Source organism: Salmo salar, chromosome 04 (assembly GCF_965601325.2).
Source record: "Salmo salar chromosome 04, fSalSal1, whole genome shotgun sequence".
Lineage (NCBI taxonomy): Eukaryota > Metazoa > Chordata > Actinopteri > Salmoniformes > Salmonidae > Salmo > Salmo salar.
In genome coordinates, this window is record NC_138294.1 from 47,907,087 (window position 1) to 47,925,273 (window position 18,187).

Consider the following 18,187-nt stretch of genomic DNA (forward strand, 5'->3'; position numbering starts at 1 on the left):
CCTTCTGGATGTTAGCAGGGTGAACAGGCAGTGGCTCGGGTGGTTGTTGTCTTTGATGATCTTCTTGGCCTTCCTGTGACATCGGGGGGTGTAGGTGTCCTGGAGGGCAAGTAGTTTGCCCCCGGTGATGTGTTGTGCCGACTGCACTACCCTCTGGAGAGCCTTGCGGTTGAGGGAGGTGCTGTTGCCGTACCAGGCGGTGATACAGCCCGACAGGATGCTCTCGATTGTGCACCTGTAAAAGTTGACAAGCTGAATTTCTTCAGCCTCCTGAGGTTGAAGAGGCGCTGCTGCGCCTTCTTCACCACGCTGTCTGTGTGGGTGGACTATTTCAGTTTGTCAGTGATGTGTACGCCGAGGAACTTAAAACTCTCCACCTTCTCCACTACTGTCCCATCAATGTAGATAGGGGGGTGCTCCCTCTGCTGTTTCCTGAAGTCCACGATCATCTCCTGTGTTTTGTTGACGTTGAGCATGAGGTTATTTTCCTGACACCACACTCCGAGGGCCCTCATCTCCTCCCTGTAGGCCGTCTCGTCGTTGTTGGTAATCAAGCCTACCACTGTAGTGTCGTCTGCAAACTTGATGATTGAGTTGGAGGTGTGCATGGCCACGCTGTCATGAGTGAACAGGGAGTACAGGAGAGGGCTGAGAACGCACCCTTGTGGGGCCCCAGTGTTGAGGATCAGCGGGGTGGAGATGTTGTTTCCTACCCTCAGCACCTGGTGGCGGCCTGTCAGGAAGTCCAGGACCGAGTTGCGCAGGCCGGGGTCGAGACCCAGGGTCTCGAGCTTAATGACGAGTTTGGAGGGTACTATGGTGTTAAATGCTGAGCTGTAGTCGATGAACAGCATTCTTACATAGGTATTCCTCTTGTCCAGATGGGTTAGGGCAGTGTGATGGCGATTGCGTCGTCTGTGGACCTATTGGGTCGGTAAGCAAATTGGAGTGGGTATCATGTAGGGTGGAGGTGATATGGTCCTTGACTAGTCTCTCAAAGCACTTCATGATGACAGAAGTGAGTGCTACAGGGCGGTAGTCATTTAGCTCAGTTACCTTAGCTTTCTTGTGATCAGGAACAATGGTGGCCCTCTTGAAACATGGGGACAGCAGACTGGGATAAGGATTGATTGAATAGCTGGTCTGCGCATGCTCTGAGGACGCGGCTGGGGATGCCGTCTGGGCCTGCAGCCTTGCGAGGGTTTTACTCACGTTGGCTGCAGTGAAGGAGAGCCCGCAGGTTTTGGTAGCGGGCCGTGTCAGTGGCACTGTATTGTCCTCAAAGCGAGCAAAGAAGTTGTTCAATCTGTCTGGGAGCAAGGCATCGTGATCCGCGACGGGGCTGGTTTGTCTTTTGTAGTCCGTGATTGACTGTAGACCCTGCCACATACCTCTCGTGTCTGAGCCGTTGAATTGCGACTCCACTTTGTCTCTGTACTGAGGCTTAGCTTGTTTGATTGCCTTGCGGAGGGAATAGCTACACTGTTTGTATTCGGTCATATCACCAGTGTACAGGGATACTTACAGGAACACCAGTGGGAGAAATAATGTCATTACACACACTTTAGCACACCATCCCACAGTAGAATATTAGATTTGGTGCATTGTGAGGGCTGCTTTTCAGACTAGTACAAGGAGCTATCAGAAATGTGTCAGAGCACATGAGGTGGCAGGTTAATGGTTTTCAGGATCCCTTCTGAGCCGGATGCCTCCTCCGACCCCAGGTGAACCAGGTGCAGGACGACGCGGCGCGGCTGCAGAAGGCCTACGCCGGGGAAAAGGCCGAGGAGATCCACCGGAGCGAGCGTTCGGTCACTGAAGCCTGGGAGGGTCTGCTGGGGGCCGGCCAGGCTCGCCGACACGTCCTGCTGGACACCGTGGAGAAGTTCCGCTTCGTCAACATGGTGCGTGACCTCATGCTGTGGATGGACGGGGTCAACCTGCAGATCGACGCCCACGACAGCCCCAGGTGAGACCTGACCTTTACCTCCGTTCTGTCATCGTTGTCCTCAATGTTTTTATTACGGTTTAACGCTGTATTTCTTCCCCCTCTCTCCGTCAGGGACGTGTCCTCTGCAGGGTTGGTCATAGCCAACCATCAGGACATCAAGTCTGAGATCGAGACCCGGGCAGACAGCTTCACCACCTGCATTGAGATGGGACACTCTCTCATCAACAACAACCACTATGCAGCTGATGAGGTATGGGCCACGTCACCCTTACGTCACATACTGGACACCCACATTTGGATTTAGTCAAGGGATTAGGACAAAAGCTAATGTAAAAGGTGTGTTTATGCGAATCAAAACGTTTTGTCACGTGCTACGTAAACGACAGGTGTAGGCTAACGGTGAAATGCTTCCCAAAAATGCAGAAAGAAAACAATTGAAAAATAATAAGACGAGGAATAAATCCACAGTAAGTAGTGATAACATGGCTATATACTCACGGTACCAGTACCGAGTCCATGTGCAGGGGTACGAGGTAACTGGGGTAGATATGTACATATAGGGAGGGGTAAAGTGACGACTAGGCAACAGGATAGATAATAAACCGTAGCAGCAGCGCATGTGTTGAGTCAAAAGGGTTAGGGCAAAAGGGGGTACCGCTTGCCGGGCGGAAGCCGAGAGAACAGTCTATGGCTTGGGTGGTTGGAGTCTTTTTCCGGGCCTTCCTTTCACACCGCCTGATATAGAGGTCCTGGATGGCAGGGAGCTCGGTCCCAGTGATGTACTGGACTGACCGCACCACCCTCTGTAGCACCATGTAATCGAGGGCGGTGCTGTTGCCATACCAAGCAGTGATGCAGCCAGTCAAGATGCTCTCAATGGTGCAGCTGTAGAACTTTTTGAGGATTTTCCGGCCCATGCCAAACCTGTTCAAACTCCTGAGGTTTCTTCACAACTGCGCGCGGACCATTTGAAGTTGTTAGTCTTACTGACGTTGAGAGAGAGGTTGTTCCGGCCCCACACCGACCAGGCCTACCACCGTCGTGTCGGCGGTGTCCCTGGGTGTGTATTGCAGCTTGTTCATGCAGTGTTACTGACATCCCATAGATCCTGGAGAAACTGGACCAGCTCCAGGGCAAGAGGGACGAGATCAGCAACAAGTGGCAGGACAAGATGGACCACCTCCTGATAGGTATGTGGACTTCAGGGTGTTTTTTTAATTCATTCATGAATTTATTTTGCGTTTGTCTGTTTTAACACGTGTGGTAGTTAGGGTGTTTGCTCGTGATATTTTCATGGTTACTCATCTATTTTCTGGTTTCTGTCTCAGTTCTGGAGGTGCTGCAGTTTGGCCGGGATGCGTGCGTGGCAGAGACATGGCTGGCAGGCCAGGAGCCCCTGGTGCGGGGGGCCGAGCTGGGCTCTAACGTGGACGAGGTGGAGAGCCTGATCAAACGCCACGAGGCCTTCGAGAAGCTGGCCGCCGGCTGGGAGGAACGCTTCACCCTGCTGGAGAAACTCACCACGGTGAGGAGGACTGGGGGGGGGGGGGGGGTTGCAAATGGGAAGATGGTGGGTTGGCAGGAGTTGGGAGAAGGCATGTACTTGGCATTGTTAGGAAGGTAGGGAAACGTCTCCTCTGAACAGCCACTAACCTGGGCTTCCATTTCAGCTGGAGGAGCAGGAGATCCAGAGGAGGGAGGAGGAGGAGAGGGCGAGGCGAACCCCCACTCCACCCCCGACAGAAGAGGTGGCCCCGTCTGAGGCCGAAACACATGATGCCAGGTAAGACTGGAGAGACTCCTAGTAATCAGAGATATTTGATGTTCTCCCCTCGTTCTCATGCTCATTTCCCCTTCTGTGTAACCCAGGACCAGCCTAGACCAGACCACACTGAACCAGTCAGTATCAGTGAATGGAGTCCACAGCTACCAGGACACCTCCCAGGTGAGAGAGGACATTGAGACATACTGTATCTAATCAAAGGTTCTCACCTCCTGTTTAATTTCCTCAAATTAAACAACTGACTGAAATGGTTCCAGATTTTCACCGCAGTATGAAGTGTTTTTTTTTCATGTTTTATGTCTTGCTCCTCTTCCTGTTGTCCTGTTCATATGTTTGAGGAGATGTGAATGAAAGATTTTAAATGTTCTATGTGTGAGAGAATGCTACGTTTTTGACATAACTGAAACCAAGCGTGTATATGTTCGTCGTGAGTCCGTTTCCCCGTTTATGTGATTGTGTCCCTTTGTCGTGTGTGTGCGTCAGGGTCTGTTTCAAACGCATTAGCACAGAGTAACATGCTGTCTCCTAGCACAAGGACTTCTTAACAATGACTCGTTGCGTCTTTACCTGCAGTCGTTATCAGTATCATCAGTGTCAGTGGAAAAGAAAGAGAAGTGTGAACCTGTCTCTAAACCTGTGTCTAAGCCAAAGCATCCGCTGCGCGTGAGTACCTATCCTAGCCCTAGCCTAGCTTCCTCATCCCATCCCGCAGTACCTCTGCATGACCTACTAGAGGGCGCCATCGTCCTCTGTCACTGTGCCATTGCTTTATTTGATTTTGAAGATGTACAGTCCCCGCAGCTGTTGAGGCAGTCATGCCTCACAGAGATTCATGATATCATTTGGTGTCACCAGAAGTATCAGAGGCTCTCAAGCCTTTGGTGCTGTTCCATTTGTACCCATCTTCAAAATGACCAGGACATGAGTGTTTGTAAGGGTAGTAGTAGTTTTCAGTTCCAAGCTATTGTTAGTATGAGGTGATGAGGGTTGTCCCTGGGTGGGCTGTGCCTAGCTTGGGGGGGTTGTTTTGAATGGGGTGTTAGTAGGGGAAGAAAAAAACATTTGACGAGAGGAAATGTTGATTTCCTTTCAAATTGAAATTGAAGTTTTGGCAGGAAACAAAGATAACAATGCCACACCCCCTCTACAAAAAGCAAGCATGTATCTTAGCAACAGTATGAGAATGCTTTCTGCTGCGTTTGTCATGTTCCAGTAAGACTGTGAGTGACATTCAGATGAGGGTTGACCCTTCTTCTGTGGGGTTGGAGCTGTTCTCCATGTGTCTGTTGTCTGTTAGCGTGTTTCTGTGTCGTCCTGTATGTGTTTCTTTTTGTCCATCCTTTTCAAAGCTACCATCTAGTGGCTGTGGATATGGACATTTAGCTGTTGTCTCGTTTTGTCAAGTTCCGACAGACAGTCAATGACTGGTATTACGCCGCATGGCTTCTAGGGGTCGTTGTGGCCTTGTGTCCTGACTGCCTTGTGTCTTGGATGACAGGGTTCTGAGTCCGACTCTGTGAATGGTCCGGGGAGAGACAGCGGGCTGGCGTCTTCACGCCTGGACCCGTCTGCCACGCTACCCAGCAAGGGAGACGACGCTGGCACAGACGCCATGGAAGGCCTGCTCTACCGCAAGCAGGAGATGGAGACCCACGCCAAGAGGGCAGCTAGCAGGTGAGATACCGCGACGGGAGTTGGGCACGGGGCATGGAGGGGCGTCTTGGCGTGAGCGTGGGAGTGCCATGAAGTGTAAATGGAGAGCCCTAGGTTATATAGACTAATACGAGCAAAAACAACACCAACATAAAAAGTTAGATGTGGGATTTTTGGAGTGTCTATTTTTTTGATGAAGAAAATAGCCTTTTGTGTGTGGCCGTGAACTCTTTGATGTCCCTAACCTTTTCAGGCGCATGCCTGCATGCCTTCCGCCAACAGCTTCTCTCTCTCTTCCCATAGGTCCTGGCAGAATGTCTACTGCGTTCTGCGTAAGGGCAGCCTGGGCTTCTACAAGGACCAGAAGAGCGCCTCCAACGGGATCCCCTACCACGGAGAAGTCCCCATCAGCCTGGGAGAGGCTGTGTGTGAGGTGGCGCACGACTACAAGAAGAGGAAACACGTCTTCAAGCTACGGTGAGAGAGAGGAAACGTGACGGTTTGAATAGAGAATAGTCTTGTAAACTCAATTAAATTGTGATGTGCATCTATACTGACCTGGCTTTTCTCTTGTGCAGGCTAGGGGATGGTAAGGAGTTCCTGTTCCAAGCTAAAGATGAGGTGAGTGTCACATTTGAACCCAAACAAGATTCTGATGCTCCTCTGGTGTTTCCCCCCTACTGAGGACTAACCCTGCGTTTGTCTGTCCCAGCCGGAGATGGCCTCGTGGATCCACTCCATTCAAAGCTCCATCCCAGCAGGGGGGTCAGGAGACCGCTCCCCCGGAGGCCCCAGGGCCCTGAGCCGAGCCATGACTATGCCCCCCATCTCCCCAAGCTCAGCAGAGGCTGCAGGGGTCACCATGCGCAACAAGGAGGGCAAGGAGAAGGACCGCGAAAAGAGGTTCAGCTTCTTTGGCAAGAAGAAATAAAACGTCTGGAGAATAACAACATCAAGGAAAATGATATTTGTCGAAATTCCACCAAACTGAAACGGGCAGAAAGGAAAACAGTCTTGTGGCATAAACGCATCGCTCTCAGCCTTGGTCCTAAGGAGTTTGTCAACAACTATGTGGCACACACAGAGCTTGCTCTTTCTCCCTCTCTTCTCCCTCTCTTTCTCTCTCTCCATTTGTCTTCTTTCCCTCTCATATCGCTCTTTTCCTTTCCATTTCTCACATTAGATTCATCCTACCAATGTAAGCCCTTGTCTATAGCGTCAATGGCATTTTCAGACAAGAAGCTGGGTTTGTTGATCAGTCACTAATAAGAACTCTTTGACCTCATCGCTGGGGGGAACCAAGGTGTTTGTGGGGAGATGAGAGGCAGGGCTGGTTAGCATTGGCAGAGCCAAGAGCCTATGAGGCCCCTAAGAGTCAATTCTCTTCCATTCACCCACATTGGATTCTGTTTAAAATGAGTTCTTCCTCGACCAGTTTTTAGATGGGTAATCTGCTCTAATGCTGTTTTACCAATAAAAGAGAATCCATGGACCACGGTAGAGGGTGCTGTTCCCTCACGTCCCCTCTCCCAGTCTCTCTCTCTCCCCCCCCCCCCCCCCTCCTTGGGAAGGACCACATCATTTTTGGGACGCTGGCGTTATTAACGTTACCAATAATTATTGCTGTTATTATAATGATTATTTATCTTTTTGCTGTTGCAAGCTTGAGGGGGGGGGGGAAAGAAGTTATATAAAGAGTATGTCAGTGGATGTATTGAGTCATGTTGAGAAACAACAAGTTGGTTTAATTCACGGGACCACGTTGGTCTTGTTTCTGTTTGTATCGTTTTCAGTTTGAGGTGGGTTTTTTTTTTTTTTTTAAAGAAAGCTCAGTAAATTTTAGCAGTGTGCAGTTAAGTGATTTTCACCAGTGCAGAATGATAGATATATTTAAAGTGGTTTTCTTTTAACTTGGAATTGTACCCGTTTGATCTTGTTCTTCTGCAGGATTATTTCTCCTTTGATTGTGAGTTTCCTTGTTTCTTTTTGAAGCGGAGAGGTTTAGTTTTCTAGTGAGTGTGAGAGTTGTGGTGCTGTGGGTTTTGCACGTTTCTGTTCTAAATTAGACGTGTCCAGTTGGATGCTGCTTTTCTGACTTCACACACACACGCGCAGATATATACACACAGAGATAAACACACACTTAAAGAAGTTGTTAGGATGGCTTTCTAGAAGTATTCTTAAAATGTAGATGACAATATGCTAATGAATGAATTAAATGGTTTTCAGACTTCCCGTTTCACTCTTCCTCACCTCCTCTTCCTCTGTCTGTTGTTTTGGTATGTGATGGCAGAGGGGCACGTTAACACGGTTTAACACTGCCAGTGCCCAACACTAGAGAGGATTGTAAGCAGAAGCACATCCATGTGGCATAGGGTGGTCTAGTAGGTGGGTGGGTGGGTGGGTGGGTGGGTGGGGGGTCATTACAGGTGGGTTAGGGTCGGGGCTCTGAGGGGGGGGATGATGAGAGTAGAGGATCAGAAGGTGATGTGCTGGACGAGGGAGAGGAGGAGTACTGAGCCTTACTGCAGCCCACAGACTTAAGAACCCTTTATTAGCCCAGTCGCTCCTTGAGTAGCGCTTAATCACAAAGGCGAGATTTTTCGCTCACCTAACAAATGTCCGAATGTGCCCCTTGGCGTTGACGCAGTGTACGTCTATGGATTCTGTACCCAGGCACCATAGGCCACATGGAGACAGGCCCAGCCGCAACAGCGATAGGAGGAAGTGAAATGCAGGCAAAGCTCAGTTGGATTGGAAAAGGCGTAACCATGGATCGCTTTCCTCACTTGATGGTAAACGATAGAGAGAATAGTCTTAAGGTGTTTTGCCGGAGAGCTTTGAGCTCCTCCGTGTGTTGGCGTGACCTCATGTAGGATTGTACCCGTCTGCGTCTCATTGTTGTCTCCAATTCTCACCTGGTTAGATTTTCTAGGTACATGAGATTTCCCCGTAAGCCATGTATGGCATGATACCATGAAGCCCATGCTGTGGAGGGCGGAGTATTACACAGGAATGCACAGGTGTATCATTAGCCGTTTGGAAATAATTCCCATAGGGCAAAAAGAAAATGGTTAAACGATATTAAACGACAGTAAAGATGACATTGATGCGTAGATAGCGAGTCCTGGCACAGTGAGTGATTTTATTTCCTTGTCTGAGACGGGTGGAAGTTTTTCCTGTATAAGACGGCTCTCTAAACATGGCAGAATCCTGGAGCCTCAATTCTTGCGGGCAATGGTATCTGTTAGTCAATGATAGGCTTATCTGGGGTGAGGGTGTGGCGTATCAAAGCCCTGTTAGGTTACTGTTTGACCGATGGGTCACCCTAAACCAGAGATGGAAAGAACAAGTGTCAGAAATGTGCAGCTTTCCAACAGGCAAGACTATTGAACTATTGGCCCTTCAGTCCAATGCAGTCGGTGTGATTTGGGGGTAAATAAGCTTGACCCATAATACCTGAGGCTGTAGAATATGCAGTTGACTGCTTTGTCTGCCTTGGTTTGTATCCCAGCTGTGAGCCTGAGCTATTGGTCTCAGCCTAATGTACTGAGCTGAACCTCTGTCTTCTTAATCACAGTTCCAAGCCCGCTGACCTGTTCAATGAGGCAAAAAAAACATCAAAGTCAGCGACGCTCAGAGTAGAATGGAGTGAGCCATGCTCTGTCAACATTCACTGTGACAAACTACTACCAGGGCAGCCAGTGCTGGATGGGCCACAGCACTTCAACAAGTAGCTTGTGTAGCCCTCTACTGGGCCCACTGCTCCCACAGTGACCCAGTTCAAGACACGAGCAGGTTCCCCAGACCCATTTCAAGTCTCTGAGGATGAGTCTAGCACTGTATGTTCTAGTATAACTTCTTATGAATGTTAATGGCTCTTAATAAGGTGAGTTGGCCAAATTGGTCATGTGATGCAAACGGACATGTTACTTGGAGCCACTATTTCACATACATACACACTACCTTTCTCTCTGTCTCGCTCTCTCTGTCTCGCTCTCTCTCTCTCACATACACACACACACACACACACACACACACACACACACAGTCTGATATACTAAGGTAGAATGACTCTGGCCTTCCAGCCAAGCAGAAATATGTGGCGCTGGTTGTGATTTGGTGCCAGACTTGGGTTGTTCACTCTCCGTGTGTTACTGGTGAGCTTTGACCAGAAAAGGATTGTATTATTGAGGGTGATGAGAGAGGATTTTGGGGAGTTTTAAAAGTTAAAGTGGAACACCTAAAAAGTTATCTTGGTCTCTTATTTGAAGAGGAAAAGAAATACAGTATACATTAACCAGAGGACTGATGGCAAATTTGAGCTTCCTTTTTCTAGAGTTAAGACAGCAGATGTGCTGTCTCGCGGGGTTCTTGTATTTTCTCATCCAGTGGTCTGATCTGTTCTGCAGCGTTTGATAAGCCTGTTCACCCGCTCTCATTTCTAATTTCTTTGAAGAATCTAAGTTCCTCCTTCTGTGACTTAACTAATTCCGAGTTAATACCACAGCTATGATTTATTATTATTGCTACTGTTATTACTACTACTGTTACTCCTGTTACTTATTACTTTAACTAGAACTGCTGTCCATTTTTCAGGTATGTGTCTAATACCAGACCCTTCCACAAGATGTCAGTGTGCTGTGGAGCATTTTCATTACAGATTGAAAATAATGTTTGTTGACTTGTATCTTCATATTAGGAATAATAAAACCTGGTTTAAAAGGAAACAAGGAAGTACAGCTGTGGTGTTATTTATATCATTTTGTTGTCGGTGATCATCACTGTGTTTTGATGGTAGTAGATTTCTCTAAAGTTATCCACGTGTAAAAAGCGAATGTATTCTATACAATTGTGTCCCTGGAGTTCTAGTCCTTGACCTCTTCCGTGACCAGCCTGTGTGGAAAGGGGACTCTTCCGTGACCAGCCTGTGTGGAAAGGGGACTCTTGTGGACAGGGTCTGTGTGGAGATGCATAGTGCCCAGGTGACACTGACAACTTCCGTAACCGAAATAGCAGTTATTTTTGATTGGGTATGCATTCTGGGCTATATACAAGCTCCAAAAGTATTGGGACAGTGACCTATTTTTATTTTTTGGGGAGGGTTGTGGCTCTGTACTTCAGCACAAATATCATACCCACAAGACATGCTAACCTCTCATCGTTACATAACGGGAGGTTAGCATTTTTGGTGGGGGTATGATATTTGTGCATCTAACTTTCTCGCTCATCATTATTCACGATTCATTCAGGATTATCCATATTCACGATTGTATTCTTATTTACAATCAAAGTCACTACAAAATGGTACATTATTTACCATTAATTTCTTTTGGCCACAAAATAATCTGAAACACAACCAAAACAAACAGAAAATGCATCCAACAAATGTATTAAGTCACAAGCCTGATGTAGTCATTGTTTGCTTTGAATATGGGACCAAATTCTTAACTTTTTACTACTTTAATACACATAGAACTGAATTTGTCCCAAAGCTTTTGGTCCCCTAAAATGGGGGGGGGGGGGGGTGTGTGTATGTACAAAAAGTGTGGTAATATGTAAACAGTCCACCTCAAATTAAATCTGACATTCTACACTTTACCCTCCTAGTCATTTTAACATTTCAAATCCAAAGTACTGGAGTAGAAAGCCAAATCTACTGTAAAACAAAATTATAAAATGGGTCACTGTTCCAATACTTTTGTAGCTCACCATGTATTTCTTCTGATTGGACATTGGTAAAACCAAGTTGTCCGTGTACTTTTAAGGTGCAGACCTGGAAAAATAGTCATATCCTTCAAGCTTATGACGCAGACAGCAGAGGGAGGAAAGGGATTTGGGATATATCCTGTTTTACTTTGGCTGGACTGAAACAAACAGCTCTGGGAAAAAAGTACTTATTATTCTTGATTTTCTTTAACTTGGCTGCACATACCCTGCTCTGTGTACTCTTGTAGTGGTGTCTGACGCACTCAGATCATTTTCAATGCACGTCAAAGTTCCACGTTACAGGTCTTTATCAACTGAACTATTGCTCTTTGCGGTCTTCTCCACAAAAACCTCCAGTAGAAACGTCCTACTGCAGTCTGCAGGTGTTTGTGGGGAAGAGCAGGAACTGAGTTTGTTTGATCATAGTTACAGTAGTATTAGGGGTCTGTATAATATTTCAGCTTGCTCAGTTGATATCTTATCTCTACCAATAGATCAGTGTTCATTAATTGGTTGATTTCTATTTTGAGTAATCAAATGAAGACCCCTCATTCTCTGCTTCATAACTCTAATGCAAAGAGGAGACTTAACGGCGTGTACATGGTGTAAGAGCTTACAGGCATGATATAAGCTAATCTAAATAGTAACGGTCACTTTTCCATCTTCATTCTTTCTGTTAAAGACTTGTCAATGGCCATAACGACTTCAAATAATCAAGTGCCTTGGATACCTTGGCAACTAGCTACAATATATTGAGGGACATTTAAAAGAGCACAGCCCCCCTTCATCTAGCTCCCCACTTTATTAACCTATCAATAGCCTGTTACCCAGCGACCGTTAAAGCTCCTAGAGAAAAGACAAGGAGATCACAGTGCTGTCGAAGCATTCAGCTCTCCCAAGAAAATTGTCTTTGGCATGGTAGCCTACTGATCAGCCTAATATCCACATTTAAAAACTTGAACCTGATTACAAAAGAAAACATCCGCTAAAAAAGGAATAAGCTCAGTAAGTTGTCTAACTCTTGTTTTTCATGCCTTTGTGAAATGTTGACGATATGAATGCGTCCACTCTGACCTGGTTTTGAACTTAGGATCCTATTCAATCAAACTGGTAGCCAAGTTCATAAAGTGAATCACACAATGTTCCTTGAGTGCTTTGAGAAAGCATATGTGAGTTAAGCAGTTCGTTTTTTTTTATTATTATTATCATCTCACACTGAAAACATTGTTTTCTTGAGTATAAATTGATCTATGCATTCTTGCAGTGATATAAAATGTGTTTTTGATTTACCAGAAACCTAGTGAATAACTTGGGTTGAATTGGGTCCTTAATAACTCATACTTTATCTCTAGTAAGCAAAAGGCTGTGGGCATGTGTTGCAAGACTCTTTTTCTTAAGCCCTCGTGCATTATGCATGACAAGAACTGGGTTGGGGGCCTGAGCACAGTCTGAAGACAGGGGAGCTGAAAGTGCACTTGTCTTTTTTCGGGCTTAACAAACCGAAGGACATGGTGGGAAAGGGACTGAAAAGATAGATCCTGAGAGGACTAAAGCTCAGGCTACCTCATGAACACAGATTGGTGAACAATCCTAACATCTGGGCTGTATTTAGAGCTGTATGGAAAGGAGGAAGGGGAAAATACAATAGGTAGTCGGCCCTTATCCGGAACAGAGCTGTTCCCTCTCTACAGCCTTGTTAGTAGGCCTCTTCTCAGACTCTTTAACTAAACCATGTGTAGGCTACCCTCACATTGTATGGACAGTTTTGTTTTTAAAGGTTATGAAATCTTTCAAAAATGGCCTGCACATGCTTTGGTAGAAGTTCAGATGTCATTCAGGGCTCCCGAGTGGTGCAGCGGCCTAAGTTACTGCCTCTCAGCGCAAGAGGCGTCACTACAGTCCCTGTTTCGAATCCAGGATGTATCACATCCGGTCGTGATTGGGAGTCCCATAGGGCGGCGCACAATTGGCCCAGTGTCGTCCGGGTTTGGCCGGGGTAGGCCGTCATTGTCAACAAGAATTTGTTCTTAACCGACTTGCCTAGTTAAATAAAGGTTAAATAATAACAAATAAAAAAAATGAATGAGTGTAAAAGCGCTGTTGCATTTTTGGAAATGCCGCGGTCATTGCACTATGCGCCTCTCTTATGTTCACCACGTTTGCTATCCCTTCTAGAAGAGTACAGAGTATTGATCACTTTTCTTTTCTCATATCATGGACAATGTTTTGTTTACCCGTCACATGCACGTAGCACCTACCCCCGAGTGAGACGTTTTAAAGAAGTTTAGAATTGGCTGTATCGATGTATTCACATGACCATAACCATAACCAATGATTGGGTTGCATACTGTAGGCCTACATCGGGTCGAGATTCAAAGGGAGCAGGTTGTTCGTTCACTCCGGTGGGAGCCTAGATGTTGGCATAATCAGATGCTTTATAATCAAAGAAATGTGATTATTATAGGCCTGTGGGACTAAATATTACCTTGTGTTAATAATAGAAGCGTCAATGCAGACATTTTGACTGCATTAGAATTGCATTATCTTCGCCAATTATTAAAGTCATGCCCCCCTCTATCCTTTACTTTCCCTAAATAAGTCTATTTAACACACATCTTGCTGGGCACACACTGGTTGAATCAACATTGTTTCCATGTCATTTCATCTGTGCCCAGTGGGATATGTTGTTAGAATTTCGATATCATAAACAGAATTTGAGTTAAAAGCAGTTGGAAAAGGACATGTCATTCCCCTCTCTGCCCCTCGTTCACTGTACAGCTGATGATGGCCCATCAAATCGCAACTAGACCTACACCTAAACTCTATTGAAACACATTTCACACATATAATTCTATAGTCTACAGACTAGATTCAATTGACAATAGTCTGCTGGGTGACAATATTAATTGTGAAATCATATACAGTTGAAGTCTGAAGTTTACATACACTTAGGTTGGAGTCATTAAAACATGTTTTTCAACTACTCCACAAATTTCTTGTTAACAAACTATAGTTTTGGCAAGTCGGTTAGGACATCTACATTGTGCATGATACAATACATTTTTCCAACAATTGTTTACAGACAGATTATTTCACTTATAATTCACTGTATCACAATTCCAGTGGGTCAGAAGTTTACATACACTAAGTTGACTGTGCCTTTATTCAGCTTGGAAAATTCCAGAAAATGATGTCGTGGCTTTAGAAGCTTCTGATAGGCCAATTGACATCATTTGAGTCAATTGGAGGTGTACCTGTGGATGTATTTCAAGGCTTACCTTCAAACTCAGTGCCTCTTTGCTTGATATCATGGGAAAATCTAAAGAAATCCGCCAAGACCTCAGAGAAAGAATTGTAGACCTCCACATGTCTGGTTCATCCTTGGGAGCAATTTCCAAACGCCTGAAGGCACCAAGTTCATCTGTTCATACAGTAATACGCAAATATAAACACCATGGGACCACGCAGCCGTCATACCGCTCAGGAAGGAGACACGTTCTTTCTCCTAGAGATGGACGTACTTGGGTGTGCGAAAAGTGCAAATCAATCCCAAAACAACAGCAAAGGACCTTGTGAAGATGCTGGAGGAAACCGGTACAAAAGTATCGATATCCACAGTAAAACGAGTCCTATATCGACATAACCTGAAAGGCCGCTCAGCAAGGAAGAAGCCACTGCTCCAAAACCGCCATAAAATAAGCCAGACTACGGTTTGCAACTGCACATGGAGACAAAGATCATACTTTTTGGAGAAATTTCCTCTGGTGTGATGAAACAAAAATAAAACTTTTTGGCCATAATGACCATCGTTATGTTTGGAGGAAAAAGGGGGAGGCTTGCAAGCCAAAGAACACCATCCCAACCGTGAAGCACGGGGGTGGCAGCAGCATGTTGTGGGGGTGCTTTGCTGCAGGAGGGACTGGTGCACTTCATAAAATAGGTGCATCATGAGGAAGGAACATTATGTGGATATATTGAAGCAACATCTCAAGACATCAGTCAGGAAGTTGAAGCTTGGTTGCAAATGGGGCTTCCAAATGGACAATGACCCCAAGCATACTTCCAAAGTTGTGGCAAAATGGCTTAAGCACAACAAGAGTATTGGAGTGGCCATCACAAAGCCCTGACCTCAATCCTATAGAAAATGTGTGGTGGACAGAACTGAAAAAGCATGTGCGAGCAAGGAGGCCTACAAACCTGACTCAGTTACTCCAGCTCTGTCAGGAGGAATGGGCCAAAATTCACCCAACTTATTGTGGGAATCTTGTGGAAGGCTACCCGAAACGTTTGACCCAAGTTAAACAATTTAAAGGCAATGCTACCAAATACTAATTGAGTGTATGTAAACTTCTGACCCACTGGGAATGTGATGAAAGAAATAAAAGCTGAAATAAATTATTCTCTCAACTATTATTCTGACATTTCACATTCTTAAAATAAAGTGGTGATCCTAACTGACCTAAGACAGGGAATTCTACAAGGATTAAATGTCAGGAATTGTGAAAAACTGAGTTTAAATGTATTTGGCTAAGGTGTATGTAAACTTCCGACTTCAACTCTATGAAGAGATGGGCCAGCACAGTTTGGAATTGACACAGAGGAAGGGGAAACAGATAACCAAAAAGGGACTTTTTCAAGTCTTCCTTTGGTCACATGCCGGTAAGACGTTTAGATATTTATATAGTACCAGTAGATTCTGAGGTTTCCAAAACACTTCCCTTTTGCCAAACAGACCTCACTCTCAAAATTCAGGAGATTATTTCAAAGTTTAACTTTCTCCAAGAATAACTGCTGTTCCATGTGCCCCACGGGTGATGAGCACACAGCACTATATACCCGTCACCTACGCACAAGACTAGTAAGATAATACAACTTCAAATATGCTATTCTGTTCCTTTGAAATACATTTTCTTAGTCCATAATGTTTCATAAAACCTGCCAAAACTAAATTCTAATGGATTTCTATGTGATGGATGTAACACTTAAATGATGGTGGAGTTATTTTTTCAGATAGCCTATAGTAACATAAACTAATGAAAATGCTATTGTGTTCTTTAAAAAAAAAAGTGTATTCTAATGTTACCCATGACCTTCATAAACACAACCAAAATAATTATTTTTGCAAAGCACAAATGAAATGTTGGCTATTTATTAGACTGTTAGAATGTCAAAATGATTGGTCATTGGCTCAGAACGGGATGACTCGAGGCCAGGCTCTTCTAGGAACATCTTAGCTGCTGACCTCATCAGATTTTAGAATGACACAGTATAGACTGATGCCTTTTGTGGGGGTTGCATGGCAGTCTTTTACGGTTTCATGTGTGATTGGCACAGGCAGTGCCGTTTCTAGGTATAAGCGGCATAAGCACCCGCTTAGGGCCCTGTGGCTGTAAGGGGGCCCACAACCCCCCAAAAAATGTAAGTCAGTCGGGGTCTCAACTTACTGTTAGTGAGGGTAGTAGAACACACAATTTTGAAATGTGGTTGTCCATCAGCAGTTATCCTTTTGTTATGTCAGTTACTGACTGGCCCATGTCCGTTAACATTGTATAGATAGCTGGCTAGACTAACTTACCTAGCAATGTAACCTTGTAGTAATCATGGTGGCATTACTGACCTGGGCACACAAGGCACGTGCCCAGGAGCCCTGATCTCTAGGGAGTGCTGGTTGAATTTGTTATTCACTCCCACTCTGATATCATATTAACATGGCATAAGTCATGGCAAAATGTGTACAATTGCAGGAAATTAGTTTTAAAACTGCAAAAATCTCTCTGGCCCATGGAAAAATTGGTATAATTCCAGACAAATTGCTTTAAAACTCAACATTTTCTGTACGGACTGTGGCAAGTGTGTAGAATTGCAGGACATTAAAGATGCAGTCTGTGATCTTAAGCACTTACAAATTCATAAAATATTGTACAAATTGGAATTCGCAACATATCATACGAAATGGATGACGAAATGGATGACGTTGTAGGCCAACACAATTGTGTACAATTTTCAGGGACCTGTTTGGCTCTTGAGCACTACTTTCAGAATTAATGGCTGAAATTATACAAAACCTCTAGCATCACTAACTTTAAAGCTGCACATTTTTCTCTCCACAGCCAAGAGGGGTGCCACTAAAATGTTTTGCCCACGAGGTGAGGGGGGGCCCCCCAACCAAATCTCCCTTAGGGACCGGTCCCCAAAAAAGCTAGAAACGGCCCTGGGGACAAATATGTGTTAATTAATAGCTCTCCAAAGCCAACTCCCCTCTGCCAGAAAGGGGTGTGATGTTCCATAGATAATAACAGGGTGTAACCGCAAGTCAGTGTGCACGCTGCTGTGCTTGTACATGTGAACGGTGACGGAATGCTCATATGATGTGTTTGAATTTGCAGCAACAAAGTAGCCATATAATCCACCAGAGAAGTATAAACACTGTCTGGAGTACAGCTCTTTCGGGGATTGTTCTCTAAGAGTTTTCGCTTTTCTAATCATCGGCATCAATCATCTAATCATCAGGCTGCAAAGGCATCAATTTAATCCTTAACTAGATTTAATGGTGAGAAGGCAGAAAAAAACTTGGAAAATATGCATACTTTGTTAATGAAACACCATTTTCAACCACCATGCTAAAGTGGCTAATGCCTAGGAATTCTAGTCCCAGATGTTGGGTATAGTCTTCAGCCAATCAGGTTGCAGCAGTCTTGTTTACCCCTGGCTGCATGCAGGGCACAACACCAGTTAGTAGAATAAGCTGCTGTTGGTGGTGGGAAATTGTGTTTCATACAGAAAGTACACATTTTCACCGTTTTTTTCCGCCTTTTCGCTGTTAAATTTAGTTAATGAGGAAATCGAGGCATGGTAGCCTGAATGGAGAGTTGTTTATGTACGAACCGGTCCACGGGGGTTAGGAGTGTATTGCTTGCTGCATACAATGTGTTTGGACGGTAAGATGAAACCATCAATACCAGATCAATATCGCCATCTGCCCGCCTTTGGGCTAGCTATACCTCAAAATTGTAATACGCGAAATCCAGTGCCGGAGTTTCCGGTATGAGGACGAGAAAGACAAGGGGTGTAGCGCATCTCTCGGATTCTAC

General features: G+C 45.2%; 1 protein-coding gene across 6 annotated transcripts in view; it reads left to right on the plus strand.

Annotated features, from left to right (window-relative positions):
- Positions 1 to 10,120, plus strand: part of LOC106603118 (spectrin beta chain, non-erythrocytic 1) — a 97,059-nt gene extending 86,939 nt beyond the window's left edge. For 2 of the 6 annotated variants that reach the window (XM_014196369.3, XM_014196372.3), the window contains 11 exons: positions 1,725 to 1,969; positions 2,063 to 2,201; positions 3,057 to 3,141; positions 3,280 to 3,476; positions 3,622 to 3,734; positions 3,821 to 3,896; positions 4,308 to 4,397; positions 5,233 to 5,408; positions 5,670 to 5,864; positions 5,966 to 6,008; positions 6,100 to 10,120. In XM_014196369.3, coding sequence (XP_014051844.3) covers positions 1,725 to 1,969; positions 2,063 to 2,201; positions 3,057 to 3,141; positions 3,280 to 3,476; positions 3,622 to 3,734; positions 3,821 to 3,896; positions 4,308 to 4,397; positions 5,233 to 5,408; positions 5,670 to 5,864; positions 5,966 to 6,008; positions 6,100 to 6,318 — 1,578 coding nt within the window. In that variant the 3' untranslated portion in view covers positions 6,319 to 10,120. The remainder of the gene's footprint in view (positions 1 to 1,724; positions 1,970 to 2,062; positions 2,202 to 3,056; positions 3,142 to 3,279; positions 3,477 to 3,621; positions 3,735 to 3,820; positions 3,897 to 4,307; positions 4,398 to 5,232; positions 5,409 to 5,669; positions 5,865 to 5,965; positions 6,009 to 6,099) is intronic. The other 4 variants (XM_045716943.2, XM_014196374.3, XM_014196370.3 and 1 more) reach the window with 3 other exon arrangements.
- The last annotated feature ends 8,067 nt before the right edge of the window (positions 10,121 to 18,187 follow it).